Source organism: Chanodichthys erythropterus, chromosome 1 (genome assembly GCF_024489055.1).
Source record: "Chanodichthys erythropterus isolate Z2021 chromosome 1, ASM2448905v1, whole genome shotgun sequence".
Lineage (NCBI taxonomy): Eukaryota > Metazoa > Chordata > Actinopteri > Cypriniformes > Xenocyprididae > Chanodichthys > Chanodichthys erythropterus.
In genome coordinates, this window is record NC_090221.1 from 1,507,961 (window position 1) to 1,531,313 (window position 23,353).

At 38.5% G+C, this 23,353-nt stretch overlaps 1 protein-coding gene across 2 annotated transcripts in view; it reads left to right on the top strand.

Annotated features, from left to right (window-relative positions):
• The window catches only part of flt4 (fms related receptor tyrosine kinase 4), a 51,130-nt gene extending 28,021 nt beyond the window's left edge, over positions 1–23,109 (top strand). The window contains exons 5-30 of one of the 2 annotated variants that reach the window (XM_067384751.1): positions 432–606; positions 2,770–2,912; positions 4,750–4,921; positions 5,192–5,309; positions 6,480–6,655; positions 7,417–7,582; positions 9,014–9,140; positions 9,647–9,755; positions 9,858–10,199; positions 10,290–10,436; positions 12,763–12,894; positions 13,503–13,609; positions 13,864–13,999; positions 14,406–14,510; positions 14,583–14,696; positions 15,078–15,166; positions 15,270–15,387; positions 16,099–16,193; positions 17,571–17,693; positions 18,004–18,115; positions 18,188–18,287; positions 18,375–18,480; positions 20,238–20,350; positions 22,295–22,415; positions 22,496–22,581; positions 22,658–23,109. In XM_067384751.1, the coding sequence (XP_067240852.1) occupies positions 432–606; positions 2,770–2,912; positions 4,750–4,921; positions 5,192–5,309; positions 6,480–6,655; positions 7,417–7,582; positions 9,014–9,140; positions 9,647–9,755; positions 9,858–10,199; positions 10,290–10,436; positions 12,763–12,894; positions 13,503–13,609; positions 13,864–13,999; positions 14,406–14,510; positions 14,583–14,696; positions 15,078–15,166; positions 15,270–15,387; positions 16,099–16,193; positions 17,571–17,693; positions 18,004–18,115; positions 18,188–18,287; positions 18,375–18,480; positions 20,238–20,350; positions 22,295–22,415; positions 22,496–22,581; positions 22,658–22,868 (3,543 nt within the window). In that variant the 3' untranslated portion in view covers positions 22,869–23,109. The remainder of the gene's footprint in view (positions 1–431; positions 607–2,769; positions 2,913–4,749; positions 4,922–5,191; positions 5,310–6,479; positions 6,656–7,416; positions 7,583–9,013; positions 9,141–9,646; positions 9,756–9,857; positions 10,200–10,289; positions 10,437–12,762; positions 12,895–13,502; positions 13,610–13,863; positions 14,000–14,405; positions 14,511–14,582; positions 14,697–15,077; positions 15,167–15,269; positions 15,388–16,098; positions 16,194–17,570; positions 17,694–18,003; positions 18,116–18,187; positions 18,288–18,374; positions 18,481–20,237; positions 20,351–22,294; positions 22,416–22,495; positions 22,582–22,657) is intronic. The other variant, XM_067384760.1, reaches the window with a different exon arrangement.
• Positions 23,110–23,353: the final 244 nt, after the last annotated feature.

Here is a 23,353-nt window from a genome sequence, read left to right on the forward strand (position 1 = left end):
TTGATGGAAAGGAGCAGCTTTGACATTTTGTTCCACGGGGAATTTTGAGTGACATGAGGGTGGTGGAAAGATCATAAGAGAATTTTCTGTTTAAAGCAAATGAGACTCGGATGGACTCATTCTGTCTGTAGAGGGTGATTTCTGCATCAGAATGAAGTTAGGGTCACATTTACTGCTTCTCGATGAAATTCTGCAGCCGAAATTTCAATAAGCATCAGTTCCTCTTGCAGAGTTTGCTCGTGTTCAAGTTGGTCACTAATGTAATGCATTTTTTAAAATGATCATGCAACTTAATTTTCAAAGATACAAATAATTATTTTTGGGTGTTTAAAATCTGCTTAGATCTGGCATCATACATTAGATTGCTCTGAATGAGTTTTATTCTCAATCTTTCAGATGATGTTTGATGTGAATGTTTGTTGTCCGTACAGTTACAGCTGCCTCCGTTGCTTCTAGAAAGCAGTGAGATCACCTGGAATAATAAAAGAGGCTGGTCGGTTCCCAGATACTACTATGATCAGGCGCCCATGTTCTTCGGCTTCTACTGCTCCACCTCAGTCCACGACACCGAGCACAAATCCGCTGTATACGTCGTGCATCCCACAGGTAAGACCTGTTCAATATTCATTGGATCGGCTGTCATTTCATCATGTCATCTAACTAAGACATATTATTGGCAGATAAGGAGTGATTTTTATAAGCATTTTATGTAAGTAGTCACTATACTGTTAAAAAGATCTCTAGTTTAAAAGCAGTCAAAAAACAAGCATTCTTTAGATTTTAAGCTTAGAGTTGAGGGGTCATAGATTGTGATTGGTTAATAGAAATGTTGTTCCAGAACTAACAAAGGTTGTTGATCTGGGAACATGTTTTCCTGAGTTGTGCGTCATACGGACTGTCGAATTGATTGAAGTGATTAGGTAGAATCATCTATGACTCTCCTATTGAAAACAAGAGTGTATTTTTACTCACTCGATCAGAATTTGTCGATGTAGTTGAGCAGGTTTTCTTCTGGAGCTGGCCGTGATCTTCTTCCATCCTGCTGAGGGACGTCTCAGAAAAGCTTTATCATTACACTGTTAAATGAGGTCATTCTTCGTTCTGTGTTGATCTAAAGTGTGGCTCATACAGAACATTCGCCAAGACCAATAGCCACTTTAATCAAGAGGGGAAAATGAAATTTTTGCTTCACGTACATGATGTTGTAGAGTCGGCGGAGCGTTACGTCTGCACCAGCTGACCTCCTGAATAAACACTGCATTAGCATGTCTAATAACTTCACCTAATGGCCTTGTTTGCTTCACTTGCTCTGTTCAAACTTACAAATGACCAACAACTCACAAAGTCACAGTTGGGTTTATTAAGATTAATGAGGTTATTACTGAACACACACAGTAAAGAAGACCTCGAGAGAATATGGAGCTGAGACTCGAGAAGGAGAAAACATCTCAGTTTTATTCAGAGGCTCAAACTGAACAAAAATATGCAATTTGGTGCAGATAAGCAGCCAAAAAGTAAGATGAAATTCTGTAAATCAACGAGAACCCAAAGCATTAAACAAAACTTGTGAACTTAAACGATTAGTTCATTACAGAATAAACATTTCCTGATAATTTACTCACCCCCATGTCATCCAAGATGTTCATGTCTTTCTTTCTTCAGTCAAAAAGAAATGAAGGTTTTTGAGGAAAACATTCCAGGATTATTCTCCATATAGTGGACTTCAATGGGCAGCAAACGGTTGAAGGTCAAAATTAGTTTCAGTGCAGCTTCAAAGAGCTCTACATGATCCCAGACGAGGAATAAGACTCTTATCTAGAGAAACCATCGGTCATTTTCTAAAAAATATAATAAATTATATACTTTTTAACCACAAATGCTCGTCTTGCACTGCTCTGAGATGATCCACGCATGACGTAATCATATTGGAAAGGTCACGTGTGACGTAGGCGGAAGTACCGATCCAGTGTTTGCAAAGCGAACATGCAAACGGCCTTTAGAAAAAAGGTAAAACAACAATGTCGGACGATTTTAAAGTTGGAGGAGAAAATGAGATGAAGTTTTTCACCCTACTTCCGCCTACTTCAAGCGTGACCTTTCCAACATGATTATGTCATGCATGGAGCATCTCAGGGCAGTGCAAGACGAGCATCTGTGTTAAAAAGTATATAATTTTTTTATTTTGTTTAGAAAATGTCCGATGGTTTCTCTAGATTAGACTCTTATTCCTCGTCTGGGATCATGTAGAGTTCTGACATTGAAACTGACATTTGGACCTTCAACCCGTTGAATCCCAGTGAAGTCCACTATATGGAGAAAAATCCTGGAATGTTTTCCTTCATTTTGACTGCAGAATGACAAACATGTGAGTAAATTATCAGGAAATTTTCATTCTGAAGTGAACTAATCCTTTAACACAAATGTCGTTCCACACTGTTTGTCCTCAAAGAATGTGGATCAAATCATTTTTGAAGGCGTTTTCAGTACACTCATTCATACTATATAGAATGCACTTTTTTAGCGGTCGAAATGTAAGTTCAAATTGAAATGTAGTACCTATTCAGTATGCGAATTCAATAGTCTTATATTGAAGGAGGAACACTCTCGCACCTGCATAGAAACCCATCTAGCAACCATCATAATAGAGACTTTTGCATGAATAAGCATCACTTTTGTTTAAAAAGGTGCCATAATTGAAAAATGGCAGTACGTCCATGGCTCCATGAGCGTGAAAAGTGCTGACACATCCATGTTCGCAACACCCAACAGGACTGAGGTTTTATGGGCTCAAGCTGTTTCCTGAAGACTCGCCCGTGGAGCTCATGCAGGGCGGCGTTCTGCTGCTCAACTGCACCGCAACGGTCGAGTTCAACACTGGCGTGGAATTCCTGTGGGACTATCCAGGCCAAAAGGTAATCACACGGCATATTACACTTAATCAACTCCCAACTGCAAGAGAGAACATGACCTGTCCAATTCACTACAAACGACCTTTATCTAATTAATTAGTGTTGAATAAAAGAAGGTATTGGCCTGTAAACAAAAGCGCAGTGGCTTTGGTGTTATTGTGTTCTGTAGTAATAAATCTCTGCTAACATATGAAAACCGTCATATTCATTATTCTCTCACACTCCTGTGCTTGACCACTCATAAATCATATCTCAGTTGTTCAGTATTTCATTTCTTACATCAGCTTTAGTTAATTTCCTGCATCTCCTGTGTTTGCAATTCATGTTTAGGTCATGTTGCCTAAGAATTTTTCATAAAGAAAATAAAGACCGTATTTAATGCTAACATGTGTCACGATTGGCTGTAGTGAGCGACTAGCATCAAACAGGAGATCTTAGGAGTAATAATCATAGAAAAACCACCAAATCAACATAGACGAGAACCGAGAAGGGTTTGAACTGAACATAGACTATAACTTGGGTTTAAAACAACCCAAGTTGGGTTGAAAATGGACTAACCCAGTGATTGGGTTGTTTTAATTCAGCAGTTGAGTTAAATGTTTGCCCGACCTGCTGGGTAGTTTTATTTAACCCAACTATTGTTTAAAAATGACTATATGGCTGACCTAAAATGAACCCAAAATAGGTTGGAAATTAAAAATCAGACACATAATTACTAGAGGCAACAATAATAATCAAAAGATGAACATTTATGAATAAGCAATTTAATAAATGTTTGTTGTTTAATTATTATTCATTAAACTTTACACATATTTTTGGGTTCAATAAGCAAGCAATACAGTAATTTTTAAACAATAGTTGAGTTAAATAAAACTACCCAGGTTGGGCAAACATTTAACCCAACAGCTGGGTTAAAACAACCCAGTCTTGTCCATTTTCAACCCAACTTGAGTTGTTTTTATATATATACATGGCAAATATAAAGAGAGTTGGGTGATAATCTTAAGTAATCAAAGAAAAAAACAAGGACATAATCATAATCATAAACTGAAACTAAACAGAACAGGGAAACAGGAACAAAAGGAAAATAAACAGAATTTCAAAATAAAAGTCAACATAACAGAATCTAACCATTACAACATGAACGAACATGCACATTTGTAATTGGGAACACTTTATAATAAGTATACAGTAATAAACCTTTCGCAAACTATTAGTTTATAGTTAATTCATAGTTTATATATGGTCTCTATACATATACATTTACATATATACATTTTCTGATTTTCCATGATCTAATCTAAAGGGAGGACTATTAACTATCAATTCCTTTACTACTGGTTTAAAATACTGTACATCACTTATAAGTTGTTAACAAAGCATGAATATCATGATAATTTTGTAAATGACAGTGAGATAGATGAAGACTCAATATTTGCGTATTGCCTATATATTAATATATTAACTACAATATATAAACTATAACAGTTTATAAATGATTTGTAAGCACTTTATACTCATTATAAAGTGTTAACTTGTAATTTCAACAAAGATGAATAAATCCTGTAATAAATATATTGCTCATTGTTCTTGCTCAATGCATGAACTAATGGGACCTTATTTTAAAGTGTTACTGAATAAGTTTAAGACACTACAGCTACCGTGATGTGTTTTAATTTAAAACTGAAGAGATTTATCATGACTGCAGTGCAGTTATTCAGTAGCTAGTGACCTTTGAAAATGAGGGAACAGCTAGTTATGTGATAGTATGTAGTATTTTAATTGCACTAAGTGTACACAACAAATCCAGACACCATTAATCAGAGATGTTTTGGCACAGGAGAACAGGCTGGCCAGTTTTCAACCTGTGCGTAACATCCTGGAAGACGCCACGGAGGCCTCTAGTATCCTCACGATCCAGAGCGTCCGTGTGGACGATAGCGGATACTACACCTGCTCCGCCAGCACCGTGGAGAAGAAACGACAGCTTACTACTGTAGTTATAGTTCACGGTAGGCCACAGATAATGCAATCTATTCTGGTACTGCTGTAAACTTAAATAATGTAAAATGTGATTTGTAGTTAAATACAACATTGTTAAAAGAGTTTTTTTAACTTGTTTTTTTTTTATTTTGTTGGTATAAATTAATGCATTTTGGTTGATTCAACTAAATTAAATATTATTTTTGACTTGAATAGGAACAGTTAATTTTGATGTTATCATGTTTTTTTTTTATTTCAATGTGCTGATGTAACAACTCTTCTTCCATATTTCCAAACAGAGAAGCCGTTCATCAGCTTGGACTACAGGAATGGATCGGTTATCGAGGCGAAGGAGGGACAGAAATCTGTCCGGCTGCCCGTGAAGGTGTCGGCATACCCTGTACCTGAAACTCAATGGTAAGTGAACCCTGTTCTTCATACTATATTCTGAACGCATTTTTCATATCATGTAAACAGCTTTGCTTTTCGGCTGACGTCAACAAACCCTCAAATAAATACACTTTTCACCATCCATTAAATTGTTAATGGATAAAATCTAGCCACATATATATATTTTTTATTGTTGAATATCCTGATTTCTCAGAAAGGAAAGTCAAATTTTACTGTCACATAGTGAAAACACTGCTTCAAAACCTTTGCAAATCATTTGATTTGAATCAGTGATTTGGAATGCGGATCATACTGCCAAAGTCACGTGATTTCAGTAAACGGGGCTTCGTTATGTCATTAGTGTTTCAAACGTTTTGAAATGTCAATGGTTCACCACTAGGGGGGGCGATGATTTCTGTGAACGCATGAAACAGTGTCCATATGACTTTTAGAGGTTTGTATACATATTAATTTACACATTTGAATAATAAAAAGGAAGTGTTTTAGTTAATAATCTCTTACTGGCCTGATAAACGAAGTTGACTTGAATAGAACCAGTTAATTTAGATGTTATCATGTTTAAGTTACCATTTTCTTTCAATGTCATGTAAAACAAGCCATACAATTTAGTAAAATAACACATATTATACAGACACTTAATACTGTTGATTGCATTTAATAAATTACAACATCAATAAAACATTTGTAACTGGTTTGTAAAAGCTATTTTTATGCATGTTTGGGTTGTTTTTGCTGCATTTACACTGTTCTGACCAGTATGTGGCGTTTTGAGTCATTCGAAACAGTGAATCATTTTGCGAAGCAACTGGTTCAATTGATTCAAAGTTTTGAAAAACATGGGTGTGTGTCGTAATAATCCAAAGACAAGATGTGTGATGCAGACTGAATGATAAATAGACTTTTAATAAACATCAAGAACGTAGAACACCACACGTGTTAACCATTAACGATGCATTGAGGGCTTAAATACACAGCAGTGATAATTAACCAAACAAGGAACAGGTGTGCACTAATCAGAAACCATGACAACAAACTACGAGCTAGAACTCAGGCAAAGCAATGACAGGGAAACTCATGACTGACAGTTTCATGTTTTCTTTAAAAATAGTCATGATTATGCCTGCATTCCTCCAGACAGTGATATTTGGTAGATGATCTGTGTGTGTGTGTGTGCAGGTATAAGAACGGCAGACAGGTCACCAGATGGCCAGAGTTCAGCAGGTTTAAGGTGCAGCAGCAGGCTCTGGAGATCAGAGACGTGTGTAAGCAGGACGCTGGAGAATACATGCTGGTCCTGAAAAACACGCCTGCAGCCCTGGAGAAAAGACTCAACTTCACTCTCATCATCAACGGTAACTGCCTCAATGTGTGATAGAGGTTTCTATGAGATATTTGCAGTTTAATATCAGGTTGATCCATTATTATATAGTAATCAGGGTTGGAGTAGCTTAGTGGTTAAAAACCTGAGCTAGAAACTGAGAGATTGTAGGTGCTAGAAGGGCTGATTCATCAAGTAGAACATATCTATGCGAATTTCAAATTTCAAAAACGCAAAAAAAGATGCACATAAATTCTAAAAATGCACATAAAAAGCCTGTGCTCATTTGAGTCCGATAAGAAGACGTGCATAAACTACAATGGAAACACATTTACTGAATAAATCCAGCAAAAACCTCATGTGACTTTTCCTCAGCAGAGACTGTGATTGGATAACCAGTGGACCAATCGCATCAAAGCATCTCAAATGTTGGTTTGGTGGTTCTGAAACGCCTGAGTCAAAGTCTGTCATCAGAATCCCTCCAGAAGCATCTTTGTGTTCCCAAACACCAGCATCCGAACGCAAACATGACAGCGTTTATTGTGTTTCGTCTGACGCTCTGAGACAAACTCATTTATGATGGAGGAGAAAGAGTTAGATTGAAGCAACTTACATTTTATTACTGAGATTTTGCACCAGGAAGAGATGATTTTGTTCTCTTGAACACATGGGATGGAAATGCTGCTTTATTCGCAAATGTTTTATGCCATATTCCAGTTAAATTTGGATGGAAACACAGCTAATGTTAACTAATGCATTATTCTAAACTGTCTTACATTTGGTCTGCATGTGCAGTTCCTCCTCAGATCCATGAGAAGGAAGCAGCTACTCCCACAAACCCCTACAGGAAGGGCAGCCGACAGACCCTCACCTGCACCGCCACCGGCAGCCCTCCAGCCTCCATCAGCTGGCAGTGGAGGCCCTGGAGCCCCTGCAGTCTCAACAGCAGCCGCAGAGCCCCGTAAGACACCTGCAAACATCTGCCTGTCACAGGGCTGAACACATGCATGTATGCATTTAGTAAAGAAGTTAAGAGGCACTCCAAACATCTCAAGTCTCAGGATAGTGCCGCTCTGAGCGTCAGAACTAGATCAATGGGAGTATTAGCTGATCTGGCGAAGCTGTCGAAATCAGCATTGAATGTCAAACGCGAGCGCTCGCGGTTCACGTTGAGTTCAGAGTGGATAGTCTTTGTCCCTTTTGGCGACGTGCCCGCGCTCTCTTACCGGTCGGAGACGCTTTTTCCCATGTTTTCAGAAGCGTTGTTTATTTTCTCGGCAGTAGAGGCTGAGCAGCCGGCGCGGTGGCAGCTTTTCTTCCGTGTTGACTGGAGATAAGGCAGCTGGGGAAGGTGGAGAGGTTAGGAGGGCGTTCGGGTTATTTATAGTGTTCTGCTCGGAGAGAGCACAGTGTGAAGGGCAGAGGCTTGTCGTCTAAACAACAGGAAACACGGAGACAGGCGGCATTTAAGCATCCTCTGGCCCTGAAAGAGGACGGCTCGGATCTGCTGTGCGGTTTGAGCTGCTTCTAGAGTCCGGTTTAGGTGTCAGCTGAAACATTCAGACAGGTCGCCCAGAATGTGTCTGTGAAGTTTCAGCTCAAAATCCCCCACAGATCATTTATTATAACTTGTCAAATTTGCCCCTATTTGGGCGTGAGCAAAAACACGCCGTTTTTGTGTGTGTCCCTTTAAATGCAAATGAGCTGCTGCTTTCCAGAAGAGGGCGGAGCTTTAACAGCTCATCAACAACAAAGCTGGAGAATCTCACGCAGCCAAAATGAGGAAAGTGTTCAGCCTTACATTGTTCAAACCGGAGTCGACACTGATGGAGAGACTCAGGAAGAAGTTACAACTTTTAGACGTTTCTGAATGGTTAGTGGATAAATTGATGTAGTTGCTGTGGAGTTGATTCAACTCATCCACAAGCATGTGCCGTCATGTTCATCTTTTGTGTTGAATTGACCCTCGTTTGGCGTAAAATGACGGCATGTCAACAACACTCGACTACAACAACTCTTCCTCTTCTCTAAAGCAGCCCAACATGGCCCCGCCCCCTTTGTTGTGTGTTCTCAGGGGCGGGGTTTATGTAAATTTTAGGGTTTTTGATGTCACTAACCCTTGTTGTACCTACCAGCCGTTTGTTGTAGAAAATATCTCCTTTGCATTGAACTTTGAGCGTCGTAACTTTGCAGATGTTGTTTATGATCAAACAGCAACATTGCACACTAACTAAAGTTAAAAAAGTGAAATCATAATCAACGATAATAATAATAATCATGAATAATAATAATCCACACCACAGCTATATAACAATATCGACAAAGAGAAACGATATCATTGTAAATCTGACCTCCTACGATGTTAATCACAGTCGTGTTTACATTTTCACAGGGGTCGAAGGGGCCAGCGAGACAAGATTCCCATCTGTCAGAACTGGATAGATCTGGATCCCGAACAGGCTGTCAATCCGATTGAGAGCATCGAGACTTTAACTGAGATGGTGGATGGGAAAGAAAAGGTTTAACTTCCTGTTTGAATTATTCTTATTTCCTGAAGATTTCCCATAAATGTCTGAAACAAATTTATGTGCCCGCAGCCTGAACCCTGAGCGTTTTTATGTGCCGCCAGATATCCGAAACTTGACATTCAGGGTGAGGGAGGTGGAGGGCGAATGCGTTACATTTCCACTTTCGAAATATTTAAACCCATCGTCCAGTTCTTGCTTCCTGGACGGAGAGGGAATAAACACACATTAACACAGCACTCGCTTCCTGTTTTCTGTCACACCTGTGAGGTCATTTCCTGTGTGTGACCCTGGGAGTGGCGAGAGTGATACAGCTTAAAGTGGACATTTTGTCATCACTCTAAACCCCTTTATTCTGTTAAACGCAAGAAGATTAAACCCCATCGATCTTCTTTTGTGTTCAACAACATGATGAAGAACTATTCCTTCAACAATGTCTTTCTGCTGTGATTCATATTAAAGTCAGTCATTATTTGAAATGGTTTGCGTTGTTTTCACAGACTGTCGGCCGTGTGGTTATTCAGATCGCCAATGTGTCAGCCATGTACAAGTGCTCGGCAGAGAACAAAGTGGGAAAAGATGAACGATTGATTTATTTCTACGTAATCAGTGAGTCACTTGTGCCAAAGAAAGCTGTTTGGATCTTCAATAACATCACAAAAGCTATGAAAAAAAGTTTTTCAGCTTGTAATGGATTCCTTTTCTATTCAGCTATCCCAGAAGGCTTCGGGATAGAGATGGAGCCCTCCGAGGATCCTCTGGAGCAGGATCTGGTACGGCTGAAGTGTAACGCAGATAACTACACCTACGAGAACCTGCGCTGGTACCGTCTGGACCCGCAGGCCGTTCCTCCAGAGCTGGACTGCAAGAGTCTGCACCAGTACGCCGAGTCTCTGGGCGGGAAACTGTCCTTCCAGACCGCCAGCAACAACTGGGTCCTGGAGCTCACCATTCCCAGAATCCAGCTGCAGGACGAGGGAAACTACGTGTGTGAGGTGCAGAACCGGCACAGTGGGAAGAAACACTGCCACCGCAAGTACATCCCAGTCAAAGGTGAAGCTCATTCAGAGGTCAAATCTAGATGGCCAGTTTCATTTGTACACAGTACAATATCTGCAGGCCTTTTCTCTCTCTCTCTCTCAGCACTGGAGGCTCCTCGATACCGTCAAAACCCCATCAATCAGACGGTGAATGTGAGCGAGTCTCTGCAGATGGAGTGTGATGTCGAGGGCACGCCGTCTCCCCAGCTGTCCTGGTCTAAAGATAACCAATCCCTCCATCAGATATCAGGTTAGTCACTCATAACAGCAGAGCTAGATACTAGGTGTCTTTAACTACTATGTACTAATGTTTAAATGAATCATTGATGCACTTACTTACATGAAAAAAATGCTTGCGTGTAATTACAGCTGTAATTATTAAAGGGTTAGTTCACCCAAAAATTAATGTAATGTCATTAATTACTCACCCTCATGCCGTTCCACATCCTTCGTTAATCTTCGGAATGCAAATTAAGATATTTTTTTGATGAAATCCGATGGCTCAGTGAGGCCTGAGCAATGACATTTCCTCTCTCAAGATGTACTAAAAACACATTTAAATCAGTTCATGTGAGTACAGTGGTTCAGTATTAACCAGAATATTTTTGGTGTACCAAAAAACAAAATAAGGACTTATATAGTGATGGCCGATTTCAAAACACTGCTTCAGGAAGCTTCGGAGCGTTATGAATCAAATCAGTGGTTCGGAGCGCCAAAGTCATGTGAATTCAGCAGTTTGACACGCGATTCGAATCATGATTCGACACAAAAGATTCATAACGCTCTGAAGCTTCCTGAAGCAGAGTTTTGAAATCGGCCATCACTATATAAGTCCTTATTTTGTTTTTTGGTACACCAAAAATATTCTGGTTAATATTGAACCACTGTACTCACATGAACTGATTTAAATGTGTTTTTAGTACATCTTGAGAGAGGAAATGTCATTGCTCAGGCCTCACTGAGCCATCGGATTTCATCAAAAATATCTTAATTTGTGTAGATGAACGAAGGTCTTACGGGTTTGGAACGACATGAGGGTGAGTAATTAATGACATTATTTTCATTTTTGGGTGAACTAACCCTTTAAGTTCTGTAATGACGCTGCTGCCCCCTTAAATCTATATAAACCGATATAAACCAATTATCAGCCGATAATGATGAGTGCACCCTTAAACCTACCCATACCACCTAACCTTACCTATATCCATCTCAATAGCAGCACAAGAGTTTTGCAATACAACATCAACACAATAAGTACATTATACCAAAAAATGTCACATGCAGTTAACATTTTTTTTTTGCCAGTATACAGTAGTAAAGACACCTAATATAAAGGAGACTAGGGTGTTTGCTTAGGAAAGCAAAAAACATTTGTCAGGATATGTGATTATGAAGTAATCAATAGGTATAGAAACTGGTTTAAATGCACACTATTTTCTTTAATTCGATTCTCTCTCCATTTCTCTGCATGTTGCTCAGCCCTCCTTCAAATTAACATAAATGTACTATTCAAAAACGATCCCATTACAGATTACATTATACACACCACAGCAATCCCCTCTAGCTTAGCACATTTGAATAGGAACACACTTATTCATGAGCACATATACTAACACTCTCTTTCTCACACACTAAATTGAACTCCAGCACTGAAGTAAAGCACATTCACGCTAATGTGCCGGAGGTCTGGGTGGGCCGTTGGACTGCGCTACAATAGCGCACATATATATATATACAGCTCTGGGAATGTATGTGGGCTGTAAGTGAATTCACATGCAGTGCATGTACCGTTTGTGGAAAGGTGTTATGGGGAGGATATAATATACGGGAGCAAACTGAGTTCAAGAGGTAGCTGTTAGCAGGAGTGAGTGACTGGAGTGTGTTAAAGTATCTGAATCTATCCATAGCAAAACCACAGACATTTTTAGAGATTGTGAAATCCAGTGAAGTCAATCAACCCATGTGGCTAGTATTTGATGATTATACTCATGACTCAATTATTTGACTATTATTATCATTTAGTATACGTGACATTAAAAGGGCAGCTTAAATGAGGTCCATTATAATGAGGATTATATTGTTATATAAATAATTTGATAATATTTATGTTATGTTTTAAATGGTAAAATGGTATTAATTAGCTGTGGCTGACTTAAATTGTGGCAGGCGACTCGCAGGATTTGATTTTAGTGATTGGACGATTGAAAACTTTCAAAAGCTTATTTATAGTAGGAAAAGCTTCTTTAATTTTTTTTAAATGTTCTTCACAAGAGAATAATGGCTCTTTTAAGAACTTTAAACCACTGAAAGGTTCTTTGGGGAACCAAAAATTGTTCTTTTTGGCATGTTTTCTGTTCGATTGACAGATTGCTTTGCCTAAGCAATGGCGCAAACTACAACGTTAGTTATCATTTAGTGATCAACGTTTATCATTCTTTGTTATTTTCTGAAGGTGTTGATGAATATCACAGGCTCTATAACAAATTCTTGCAGAACTTACAGTTCAGAAAACAGAAGAAAGCTGTAAGAAATTGGCTGGCAGATTGTGTGTTTGATCGTTTTGTGGATGTGTCCAGGGATCCTCCTTCTGGACTCCAATCGGACTCTCAGCATTCAGCGAGTGCGAGAGGAAGACGCCGGTCTGTACACCTGCACCGCCTGCAACCAGAGGGGCTGTATTAATTCCTCCGCCGTGGTGTCCGTCATCGGTGAGATCCTCTCTCTCGGGCGTTAGGTGGCGCTGTAGTGTACAGTTCAGAATTTTGCCTTGCCCTTCAGTTGAAGTTATTTAGTGGAACATTACAAGCTCATACACAGACTAACACACACACTTTTGTTTTATATTATGGGCTTCACCCATTGACTTCTATTCTTAAGTATTCATAAGCTAATTTTAAGTACTACACCCTAACTCTACCCTAGCCAGTCTACGCATTTAGTCTTTTATAACCTTCATGCATCTCTTCTTTACCATTTAAATAGTTGTTTATTAAAATATTTTAATATTACAATCATGAAATACATAAAAATATCGTAAAAGCAGTACATTGGGTATGTTTTAGATAACTGTAACAGCCAATATTTAAATCCCCTTTACATAATATTAGTAAATGAAACATAATTTTATAGAATTTCTTTGAGGAAAAACAAGCAACAAATTGGCAAAAAAAAAACACATTTGTCACACTTTGATTTAGCAAAAACAAACTTTAGCTCATTGGATCTTTTACATGCATGTACTTAGAAAAATAATTTTAAATAATATTCAGAAGATGTGAGCTTTCATATTTAATTATAAGCTCGTTTTATTTGCCAGGCTCTGATGACAAGACGAATGTAGAAATAGTGATTCTGATCGGGACGGGAGTCATCGCCATCTTCTTCTGGGTCCTTCTCCTCGTCATCTTCTGCAACGTGAAGCGGGTCGGTTCAGCATATTTCACTTCACAACAGCTCAATACATACTGCTCTATTCAAGAGTGTAGCAATTCATGGAGCATATTTGATGTCTGCAAGGCTTTTCAGTAAGAAAATGCAATAACATCAACAATGCATTGCCTTCATTGCAAAATATGAGTAGCAGAGTCAGCAATTCTGCAAGCCTCGGGCTCACCGTTTCTCTGCTCTTATAGGCTGTGGTATCATCCGGCAGTAATTGCTATGATGTTGTCCTGCAGGTGAACCCGGCCGATATCAAGACAGGATATCTGTCCATCATCATGGACCCTGGGGAAGTGCCGCTTGAGGAGCAGTGTGAATACCTGCCTTACGACTCCAGCCAGTGGGAGATATCCAGAGACAGACTGCATCTCGGTACTCTCACAGATCCTTCTTTTCAACAACTCTGATATAGGATTCAACTCGTGTCCAAATAAAGAACATTCATGGCTTGTATCCCAGAAGTAAAGTGGTTTTTTAGATATTTTCAGGGGAGCCTTAATTCAACATTAGGCTTAATCTGAGTTTAGGAATCCTATGGGAATGTGACTCTCAAAGTGTTTCCCAAATGGGGATTTTTGAGGGAACTGTAGGGCGTTTGTGAGATGATGATGAAAAGCTCATCAAATGTAACATTAAAACAGAAAAACTGCAGTTATTTTAAATGAAACTGAAATGGCAATAAATCTCATCAAAGCAAAGGCAGCGATTTAAAGAAGCATATAGTCTGTTGTGCTCCGTGTTTCAGTTTTCTACATGTATTCTGTCTCCATGTTTGCAGGGAAGGTGCTCGGGCATGGAGCTTTCGGGAAGGTGATTGAAGCTTCTATCTTTGGACACGACAAGAAATCCTCTTCCAACACAGTGGCTGTCAAGATGCTGAAAGGTTCGGTCTTTCCCATAAACTGTATTGTCCATTGACTTTCACATACGTTTACTGAAGTGTTGTATATGACAGAGGGAGCCACGGCCAGCGAACACAAAGCGCTGATGTCAGAACTGAAGATCCTCATTCATATTGGAAACCATCTCAATGTGGTCAACCTTCTTGGAGCGTGTACCAAACCCAGCGGTATGGATGCACCATTATTTGGATTTATTGGAGTTAAATCAGCTCTGCTCAGAGTACATATGGTCCCTCTCTAAATAGTGTTAAAGTAACACTGAAGCAGAGTTAAAGTTAATGAGATAATTAAGCAATTAATAATCCTGTGGCTGAAGTCAGTTGTAGTTCTTGTGTTTCCTCTTCTCTCCAGTGATTCTGCTTGTTAGCAGCAGGTGTTCATCACTAATGCACAATCATCACTTAATTAATCGATTAATTATCTCAATAACTTTAACTCTGCTTTAGTGTTATTTTAACAATATTTAGAGAGGGACCATATGTACTCTGAGCAGAGCTGATTTTGCTGTGTAATCCTTTCTAACCCTCTATTCTTAATCTGATTATCAGGTCCTCTCATGGTTATAGTGGAATACTGTAAATATGGAAATCTCTCCAACTTCCTGCGCACCAAGAGAGAGTTTTTCTTACCATACAGGGTGAGAGAGAGTCAGTTATATAACATGATGAAATACATTTATATGCACTACTATCAGTAATAACTCAAATGTGATCTAGTTTAACACAAGCTTGTGTTTGCAGGATCGTTCTCCTAAAACCCAGAGTCAGGTGCGACGAATGATAGAAGCGGGTCAGGTGGGTCAGTGTGAACATCTACCCTCCACCTCCTCCAGCATCAACCCTCCGGTGCAGTCTCGTGGTGAGAGCTCACAGCACAATATATAAAGAGATATAAACATATATACTGTACATAATTGACAGGTAGTTAATATACTCCTTGACAATAGGTCATCGCCTATTGAAAAGACATTTACCATAATGTGTTCAAAATATACACCACGGAACAAAATGGTTTTCATGTGGTTTTGGGATAAACCATTTTTTAGTTTTCAGGTGGGTGTTCGGTTAGTAACATAGTCAGGGTTGCCCAAACCCTGCCCGATTGCTCCTCAAAACTAGCCCAATGGCATTTCAGAGGGGTCCCACGGTAAAATTCGCATTCCAGGGACTAAATATCACATTATTTTGGGTCGATTCAACCCACGGACATGAAAATCTACCTGCGGCAACAGTGTAAAAGTAGCCCAATTCCACGGGAAAACCGCGTAAAATTTAATATTTTCTTATTTGCAATAAAATTTAATTTTTATGTTTCTAAGGTATTTAAATAAAGTTCTAACATTTTTATTCATTATTTTGAACTCAAGACCCACTCGCTTCAAAAAGTAGACATTGCAAAAAACTGTAATGACATAAAGGCAATTTCAAGCAAACTGAAAAATGGTGCATAAAATATTTGTGTGAGATTATAGTATGCATTTTCTTAATGGATAAAATATGATATTTCTGAAGAAAAAAATATATCAGTGGATCATCATGTTTTCTTGTGTTGTTCTTTCCGCGGCTGCAGTGGATGATCTGTGGAAGACGCCGCTCACGATAGAGGATCTGATATGCTACAGCTTTCAGGTCGCACGAGGAATGGAATTTCTGGCATCTCGTAAGGTACATTAATGTTATTACTTCTTCCCACTCAAACTCGCGTTTATCGGTTTATAGATTATGGATCAGTGAACTTTAGATCTCTGATAAAGTACTATTAAACTTCATCCACCAGGTATCTATCACTAGCAAAGCCTAGCAAATAGCTTAGGACATGCTAGCATTGTGCTAAAACATGGTAACATGTCAATTTATGTTAGCAATGTGCTAAAACATGCTATTAGCGTGCTAATTCATGTTAGCAATGTGTTAAAACCAAGTGAAAAGTTAAACCAAAGTATTTCAGTCACCATTATTGGCAACTGGGATATTCTGGTTTCATTACAGTGGAAGGAAACGGAGACGTGCTGTCCATCTTTTTTTACAGTCTATGGTTAAAACATGCTAGGAAACATGTTAGCAAAATACAAAAAAAATTCTAGCAGGATGCTAAGTTATGCAAGCAACATATTCAGCAAAACAACTATTCATGTTAGCAACATGTTAAATCATGCTAGCAAATATTAAATTATGTTAACAAAATGCTAAATCGTGTTAACAAAATGCTAAATCAAAACAAGGTTAACAGCATGTTAAATCATGCTAGGAACATGCAAGTTTATGTTAGCAAACATGCTAAATCATGTTAGCAAAGTGATAACATGTTACCAGAATGCTAATTCATGTTAGCAAAATGCTAAAACAAAACAAAGATAACAGCATGTTAAATCATGCAAGGAACATACAAATTTATGTTAGCGAAATGCTAAATAATGCTAGAAAAATGCAAAATCATGCTATCAACATGGTAAATTATGGTAGTGTTAAAACATGCTATTAACATGGTAATTTGCATGTTAGTAACATGGTAAAACATTGGTAACATGATTAAGAATGCTGTTAGCATGCTAATTCATGCTAACGAAATGCTAATTCATGCCAGCAACGTGCTAAAAACAGCTAGCAATGTGCTCAGACATGCTAGCCAAATGGTAATAACACTAGCAACAAAATAAAAAATGTTAACAATTAGATAAAACATACGGAGCCCCGCACATGACACGCAAGAAAAAAAATGTAATTGTGCGCACGATTTACTAATTCATTCCCTCGATTTAAAAAATAGACTACTATTTTTTTCCTGCATGTCATGTCCGGGGCTCCATAAAAACATGATAGACAAATGCTAAGACATGCTAACCACATTATAAAATTCACAAGCAACATGATAAAACATACTGGGAAGCTTATAAAACTTTCAAACTTTCAGACAAGGCTTTGTCAAGCCGACATAAAAGTATGTCCCCGACGAACTTCACTCTCTAGTTTAGATTTGCTGACCTATTGTGAAGTAAGTTATGGATGCGGACACTGATCTTGGTTTGGCTCTGATTGTGGCAGTGTATTCATCGAGACCTGGCGGCCCGCAACATCCTCCTGTCCGAGAGCAACGTGGTGAAGATCTGTGACTTTGGTTTAGCGCGCGACATCTACAAAGACCCTGACTACGTGCGGAAAGGCAACGTAAGAGAAACCCTTCAACTATTAGAATGAGCATGATCCAGAAAGATCTCCAGTGCACAAGAGTCAGTCTATAAGAGGCGGGGAAAGGGAGATTCAGCGTTTCAGTAAAGGCCACAGCAACATTCAACAGAATACAGAAAACAGCAGCAGTATTGTGCATGACATACTCAGAATGAAGCAGCGAGGTTATGTCTATGAGAGGCATTGATGAATGCTTGACCTACTGCAAATCACATCAGCTCAAGGATCATGGTAAGAGAGTGTTCTCTCACAGGCTCTATTATTGGTATAATGTTATCTGTCTCGACAGGCCAGACTGCCTCTGAAGTGGATGGCTCCGGAGAGCATCTTCGATAAGGTTTACACCAGTCAGAGTGACGTCTGGTCGTTCGGAGTGCTGCTCTGGGAGATTTTCTCTCTGGGTGAGAGTCTTCAGCAGTAGTGCTTTATTTATATAACCTTTACGGAGTCTTGACTGTACCATGTCCCGTCAGGAGCGTCTCCATACCCGGGCATCCAGATTGACGAAGACTTCTGCAAACGACTTAAAGACGGTACCAGGATGAGGGCACCAGACAACGCGTCCCCTGAAATGTGAGCCTGATGATTGTGTGTGTCGCTAATCAGACTGATGATGTCATACCGTGATTAGACTCTGACGTGTGATGCGTGTTCTGGCAGATACGGCATCATGTTGGCCTGCTGGCAGGGCGAGCCCAGGGAGAGACCCACGTTTCCAGCTCTGGTGGAGATTCTGGGAGATCTGCTCCAGGAAAACAGTCTACCGGTGAGATTCTGCACATCCAGTGATAATATACGAGTATTGCACTTTACCTTCTTTATATTTACAAGGCAGCTGTTTAAAATACTATAGTTAATGCTGAGCCAAAATATTATGAAGTGAAGCGAATGTCGTTGATCATCTTCTAACAAGGCCACATATTAAAGGGGGGGGGGGTATCATACACAGTTTCGGCCAATCTCATGTTGATCTTGAGTACCTAAAGAATAATTTAGCATCCTTCATATCGCCGAAAAGTCTTTAGTTTTATCATATTTATAAAAGATGCATACGCTGTACCGAGTCTTTCCGAAAACAGCCGAGCGCCCGGAGGCGTGCCGTGTGAGCGGAGCTGAAGAGTCACGAGCATGCACAGCTTTCGTGTAGCGATCATCTGCAAGCTATCAATGGTCAGCTAAATAACACGCAATAATACACCATCGCATTATCCATTTTGAATCACTATAATGAATATAGCGTATAGTGAATGATGAATTTATGAATTCACTACATTCGTGTTGACATTTGAAGCAGTTTACTCTCCACCTGCTGTTCCGACTCTTGACCGGGATCATTATCGCTGTGACCGCTCCATCGTTCAGTTTCAAACGATCTGTAAATCCAGCATAGAACAGGGCCTTGTTTATGAAACCATAAGCGCCGATCCTGAGGATCCTGAGACTTTTGATTTGATAAATGCAATCAAAAAAGTTCAGTTTCATTGGTTATTTTAATAACAAATATCGAGAGCGCATCAATGTAATGCATGAGCACAAATCTCTCAGCTCCACTGAACACTGGGTCCTTTGGAAAGCAAGGTTATCTTTCCCTCACAACCAAAAAAACACTTCTTTGGTGACATTGTTGATTTCGAAGTCTTTCTCAAGCAAGTCCTGTGCAGCGCTGCCGATGACTTCCGTAAACCCGAACGAAGCACGTTGATTGGCGGCTCTGGTCGCCGTGTGTGTGCACGCTCTTCCGGGAGAATGGCTGTACAAGGAATTCCGACCTTCCGAAGTCAGAATGCATGAAATAGCATTATAGCAAAATAGCAAACAATCCGTTGCAGGAGAAATGGGCAGGAATAAAGATCTGAGAGACTTTGACAGGGGGTAAATCGTTATGGCAAGGCGACAGGGTTAGAGTATCTCTGAAACGGCAAGGCTTGTGTGTAGGCATCTGTGACGGTATCAAATTTTCATGTTGCGATAATTGCTGAAGCTTTAATCACGGTATACGGTATTATCACGATATTGAAATAAGTTGCGAAAAAAGTGTTGTCATAGTATAACAGGTTTAAGAACTCTGAATGTTTAAATACAATAATACAACACACAAATAATATAAAGCAAAATGTTTATAATGGATTATAAACAACAACAGGTAACACTATATAAGGTCTCATTTTTAACGTTACTTAATGCATTAACTAAGATTGAGAATGAGCAATTGCTACATTTGTTAAAGAAGGCATTATTATTTTTTGTTAATATTAAAAAATACTACCAATCATTGTTAGTTTTAGATCCATTAAATGATAATTACAACTTTTTATTTTAGTAATGTTAATAAACATTAACTAGAAAATAACATTAACTAAGATTATGCTGTTTTAAATACTAATAAATGCTATAATAAAAGTATTATAACAGCATATTAAGCCAACAGTATATTAGGCAGGTGGTCCTAATGATTTGGCTCATCTGTGTATATTTATTTTAGTGATTAAGTGAAATGCATTGTCTGTTTGTTTGTTTTTTTAGGAAATCCCTTTCAATGTGTCTCAGAGTTCAGAGGATGACGGCTTCTCGCAAGCTTCCTCTAGACCAGCCTCACAGGAGGAGATCAGACTCGCCTGCAACACAATGTCCACACGGTACACTCGCCTTCAACTCATGCTGATGGACTTACACTGACTATAGTGTTATTAACCCTGTCACCATATTATAGCCAAAAAAAAACACATTTTTTTTTTTTTTTAAAGGAAGTTAATTGAACCTTTAGATGAAATTTAAAAATAAATGTTTTTTAAAAGTTTGCATGTTTTTTGTTAAGTATCATATTTGATATTTGATCAGCCTGATATAATGAGAAAAACAGCTCAGTTTTATTTAGAGGCTCAAACTGAGCAAAAATATGCAATTTGGTGCAGATTCTGATATATGGACAAAAAGTGAGATGAAATTCTGATGCTTGTAATGTAAATCAATGAGATATTAAAATCACATAAATATCACTCCTAACTCAATATCTGCCAATAATATGTAAGATGATATTTAAATGCTTAAATGTTTTGTGATCAAAGCTCTGTAGTTTTAAAACATAATGCAATGCAATACAATGATGATCGAGAAATGAATAAATAAACCTTCCTCAAAAGATGATGATCATATTAGATACTTATTAATTTTCTTATAAATGATGCCTGGATATTCAAGTAAACCTGCTTCAGTCCAGTTGAAATATTACTGACAATATCAAAGTTATTCTTACATTTACTTAACCTGTTAACTGTCAACAGCCATTATATATTTAAAACAGTAATATCCTATACTAAATCTAAACTAATCCTGACAAACTATATATCATTTGAAAGCTTAGAATTTCTAGTTTTCATATTTGATTTTCAGATGAGCAGTGATTTATCAATTTGCAACAAGCATATTTTCATACTCATAAGGCATGTTCAGACCTTTATTTTGAAATAGCGATGAACATGAAAAATCATTAAAGATTGGTTGAAACATGTTTGTTTGCATGCAAAGAGTTCAAAAAATAACATCCATTCAATTTTTTGAGAAAAAAAAAGTCTGAAAATGTTTTTAATAGAAAAAAATACATTTATGATTGTGGCAGCGATCTATAACCCACATACATGTTGTTTTTATGTTTATTAGAGGCTTGATTCATATCAAATTCTTCCCGTACTACTTCTATATAGGATGTCTACTTCGTAAATAGCATGAAAATAATGGAAATATATGGTTCAGATCACTCAAACCATATATGGAAATGGAGGCGCCCTTATATGGTCAGTAATGGAGCTTGGGTGTCATCTAGTGTAAAAGTGTGGTACTGCGCCCAAACAAAATCTTACTGAAAGCTCATTTTTTGAGATATCAACCTGAAATTTGGAACACAACTTGTTCAGATTTTTGGCTTTGATGTCCTTGCAGTTTTAGAGTAAAACTTGTTTTATAAAATATATATTTGATGTAAAATTTTATATTTTTACATTTTACATTTTCATAAACGTAAACTTCTATAACTTGTTTTCCCCTTGCATAAGTTATTTCACTTCAACAATCTGCCAAATTTCATCTTTAAAACAATACCAGCCTTACGTCTATATTCTTGAATTACAACATTTAGGTTTGGAGAGTGCATTTTCATGTCTAAAAAAAAAAAAAAAATGGGGGAGACAGTTAACAAGTTAATAAAAATCAGTAGATTTCACTGCAGAAAGACAAGAGCTAAAGGAGGACGTTTGTACATGATACTTAAAAAAAATCATAACTATCAATCAGATGACAGAAGGGATGTTTTCTGTTGTGCGACAGCAAAGTTTTAATCATTTAGGGGCATTATAAATGTGAAAAAGCAAACTTTATAGAGTAAAATTAGTGTTAATAGTGTTTGCTAATCCATATTTGTTGAGTTAAGGATTTGAACAAACCTAAAAACATTGAATGATAAATCATGTGATGTGTGCTAGAGACTTGCTGACAATGAAACCAGTAAAACATCTGACGTATTAGATATCTTGGGAACATCTCAAGACCAAAAATGTTTATGAACGTACATGCTTCTCTGTGTCCAGATATTACAACTGCGTGCCTTTCTCCGGGTGTATCATGGTCGGAGCCTCCAGCACGTGTCACTCAAGAGTGAAGACCTTCGAGGAGCTTCCTCTGGAAATGACATCACACAAGACACATCATGTACGACTAAGACCTCAAATATACACAGTGTTTATCGGCTGAAGGATGTCAACATCTGCATGGTTTGTGTGTGTCTACAGGACAGCCAGACAGACAGTGGGATGGTTCTGGCGTCAGATGAGCTGGAGAGGTTTGAGCACAAGCACAGAGGAGCCATGTTGAAAAAGTAGGTGAATGGTTTATCATGTGTGACTGGTTAGTTTTCATCCTCTGGAGTGACAGTTTCTCATGCTGCTCTTCAGTGCGTCAGCGGGCCGCAGCACAGAGCGGCTCATCAGCTCTCTGTCCGTCAGCAGCAGCGGCAGCATCAGCACATCACGCCCACCCTTCTTCAGCCAACTCTCAGGCCAAACCTTCTACAACAACGAGTACGGCCAGCTGTCTGAAGAGGGCGTCAGCGACTTCTTCTCCTCCTCCTCGGATCAGGCCTGCCTGGCAACCTCCAACCTGTAACAGCACTGATTGGCCAGTCATATCCAGGCCCCGCCCCCTCACCACTAACTGAACTGATGTCTTGCTTTGTAAAGTTCTCTCAGCAGCCACTGGGTGGCACCATTACATCAAACTCAAAGCAAAAAAGTATTTTATCACCTTAGTTACATATATCTTTATATAAAGAGTAAACTTCTTTTTATTTGTACAAAAAAAGACAAAAGAGCCAGAATGGAGAAAAAAAATAAAGGAATATATCTTCTGTTGACTGATTTCTTCATATTTGATGTTGAATATTTTTTTTAATTATTTCAATTTTAGCATTATATTCAATTAATTATATTGTTATAGTTCTCATTTATGAAAAAAAATGTTATTATTAAGGAAAATTAAAAACTGAAAGTACTCATTTAAAGGATTAGTTAACTTCAAGCCATCCTAGGTGTATATGACTATCTTCTTTCTGATGAACATAATCAGAGTTATATTAATAATCACTCTGATGC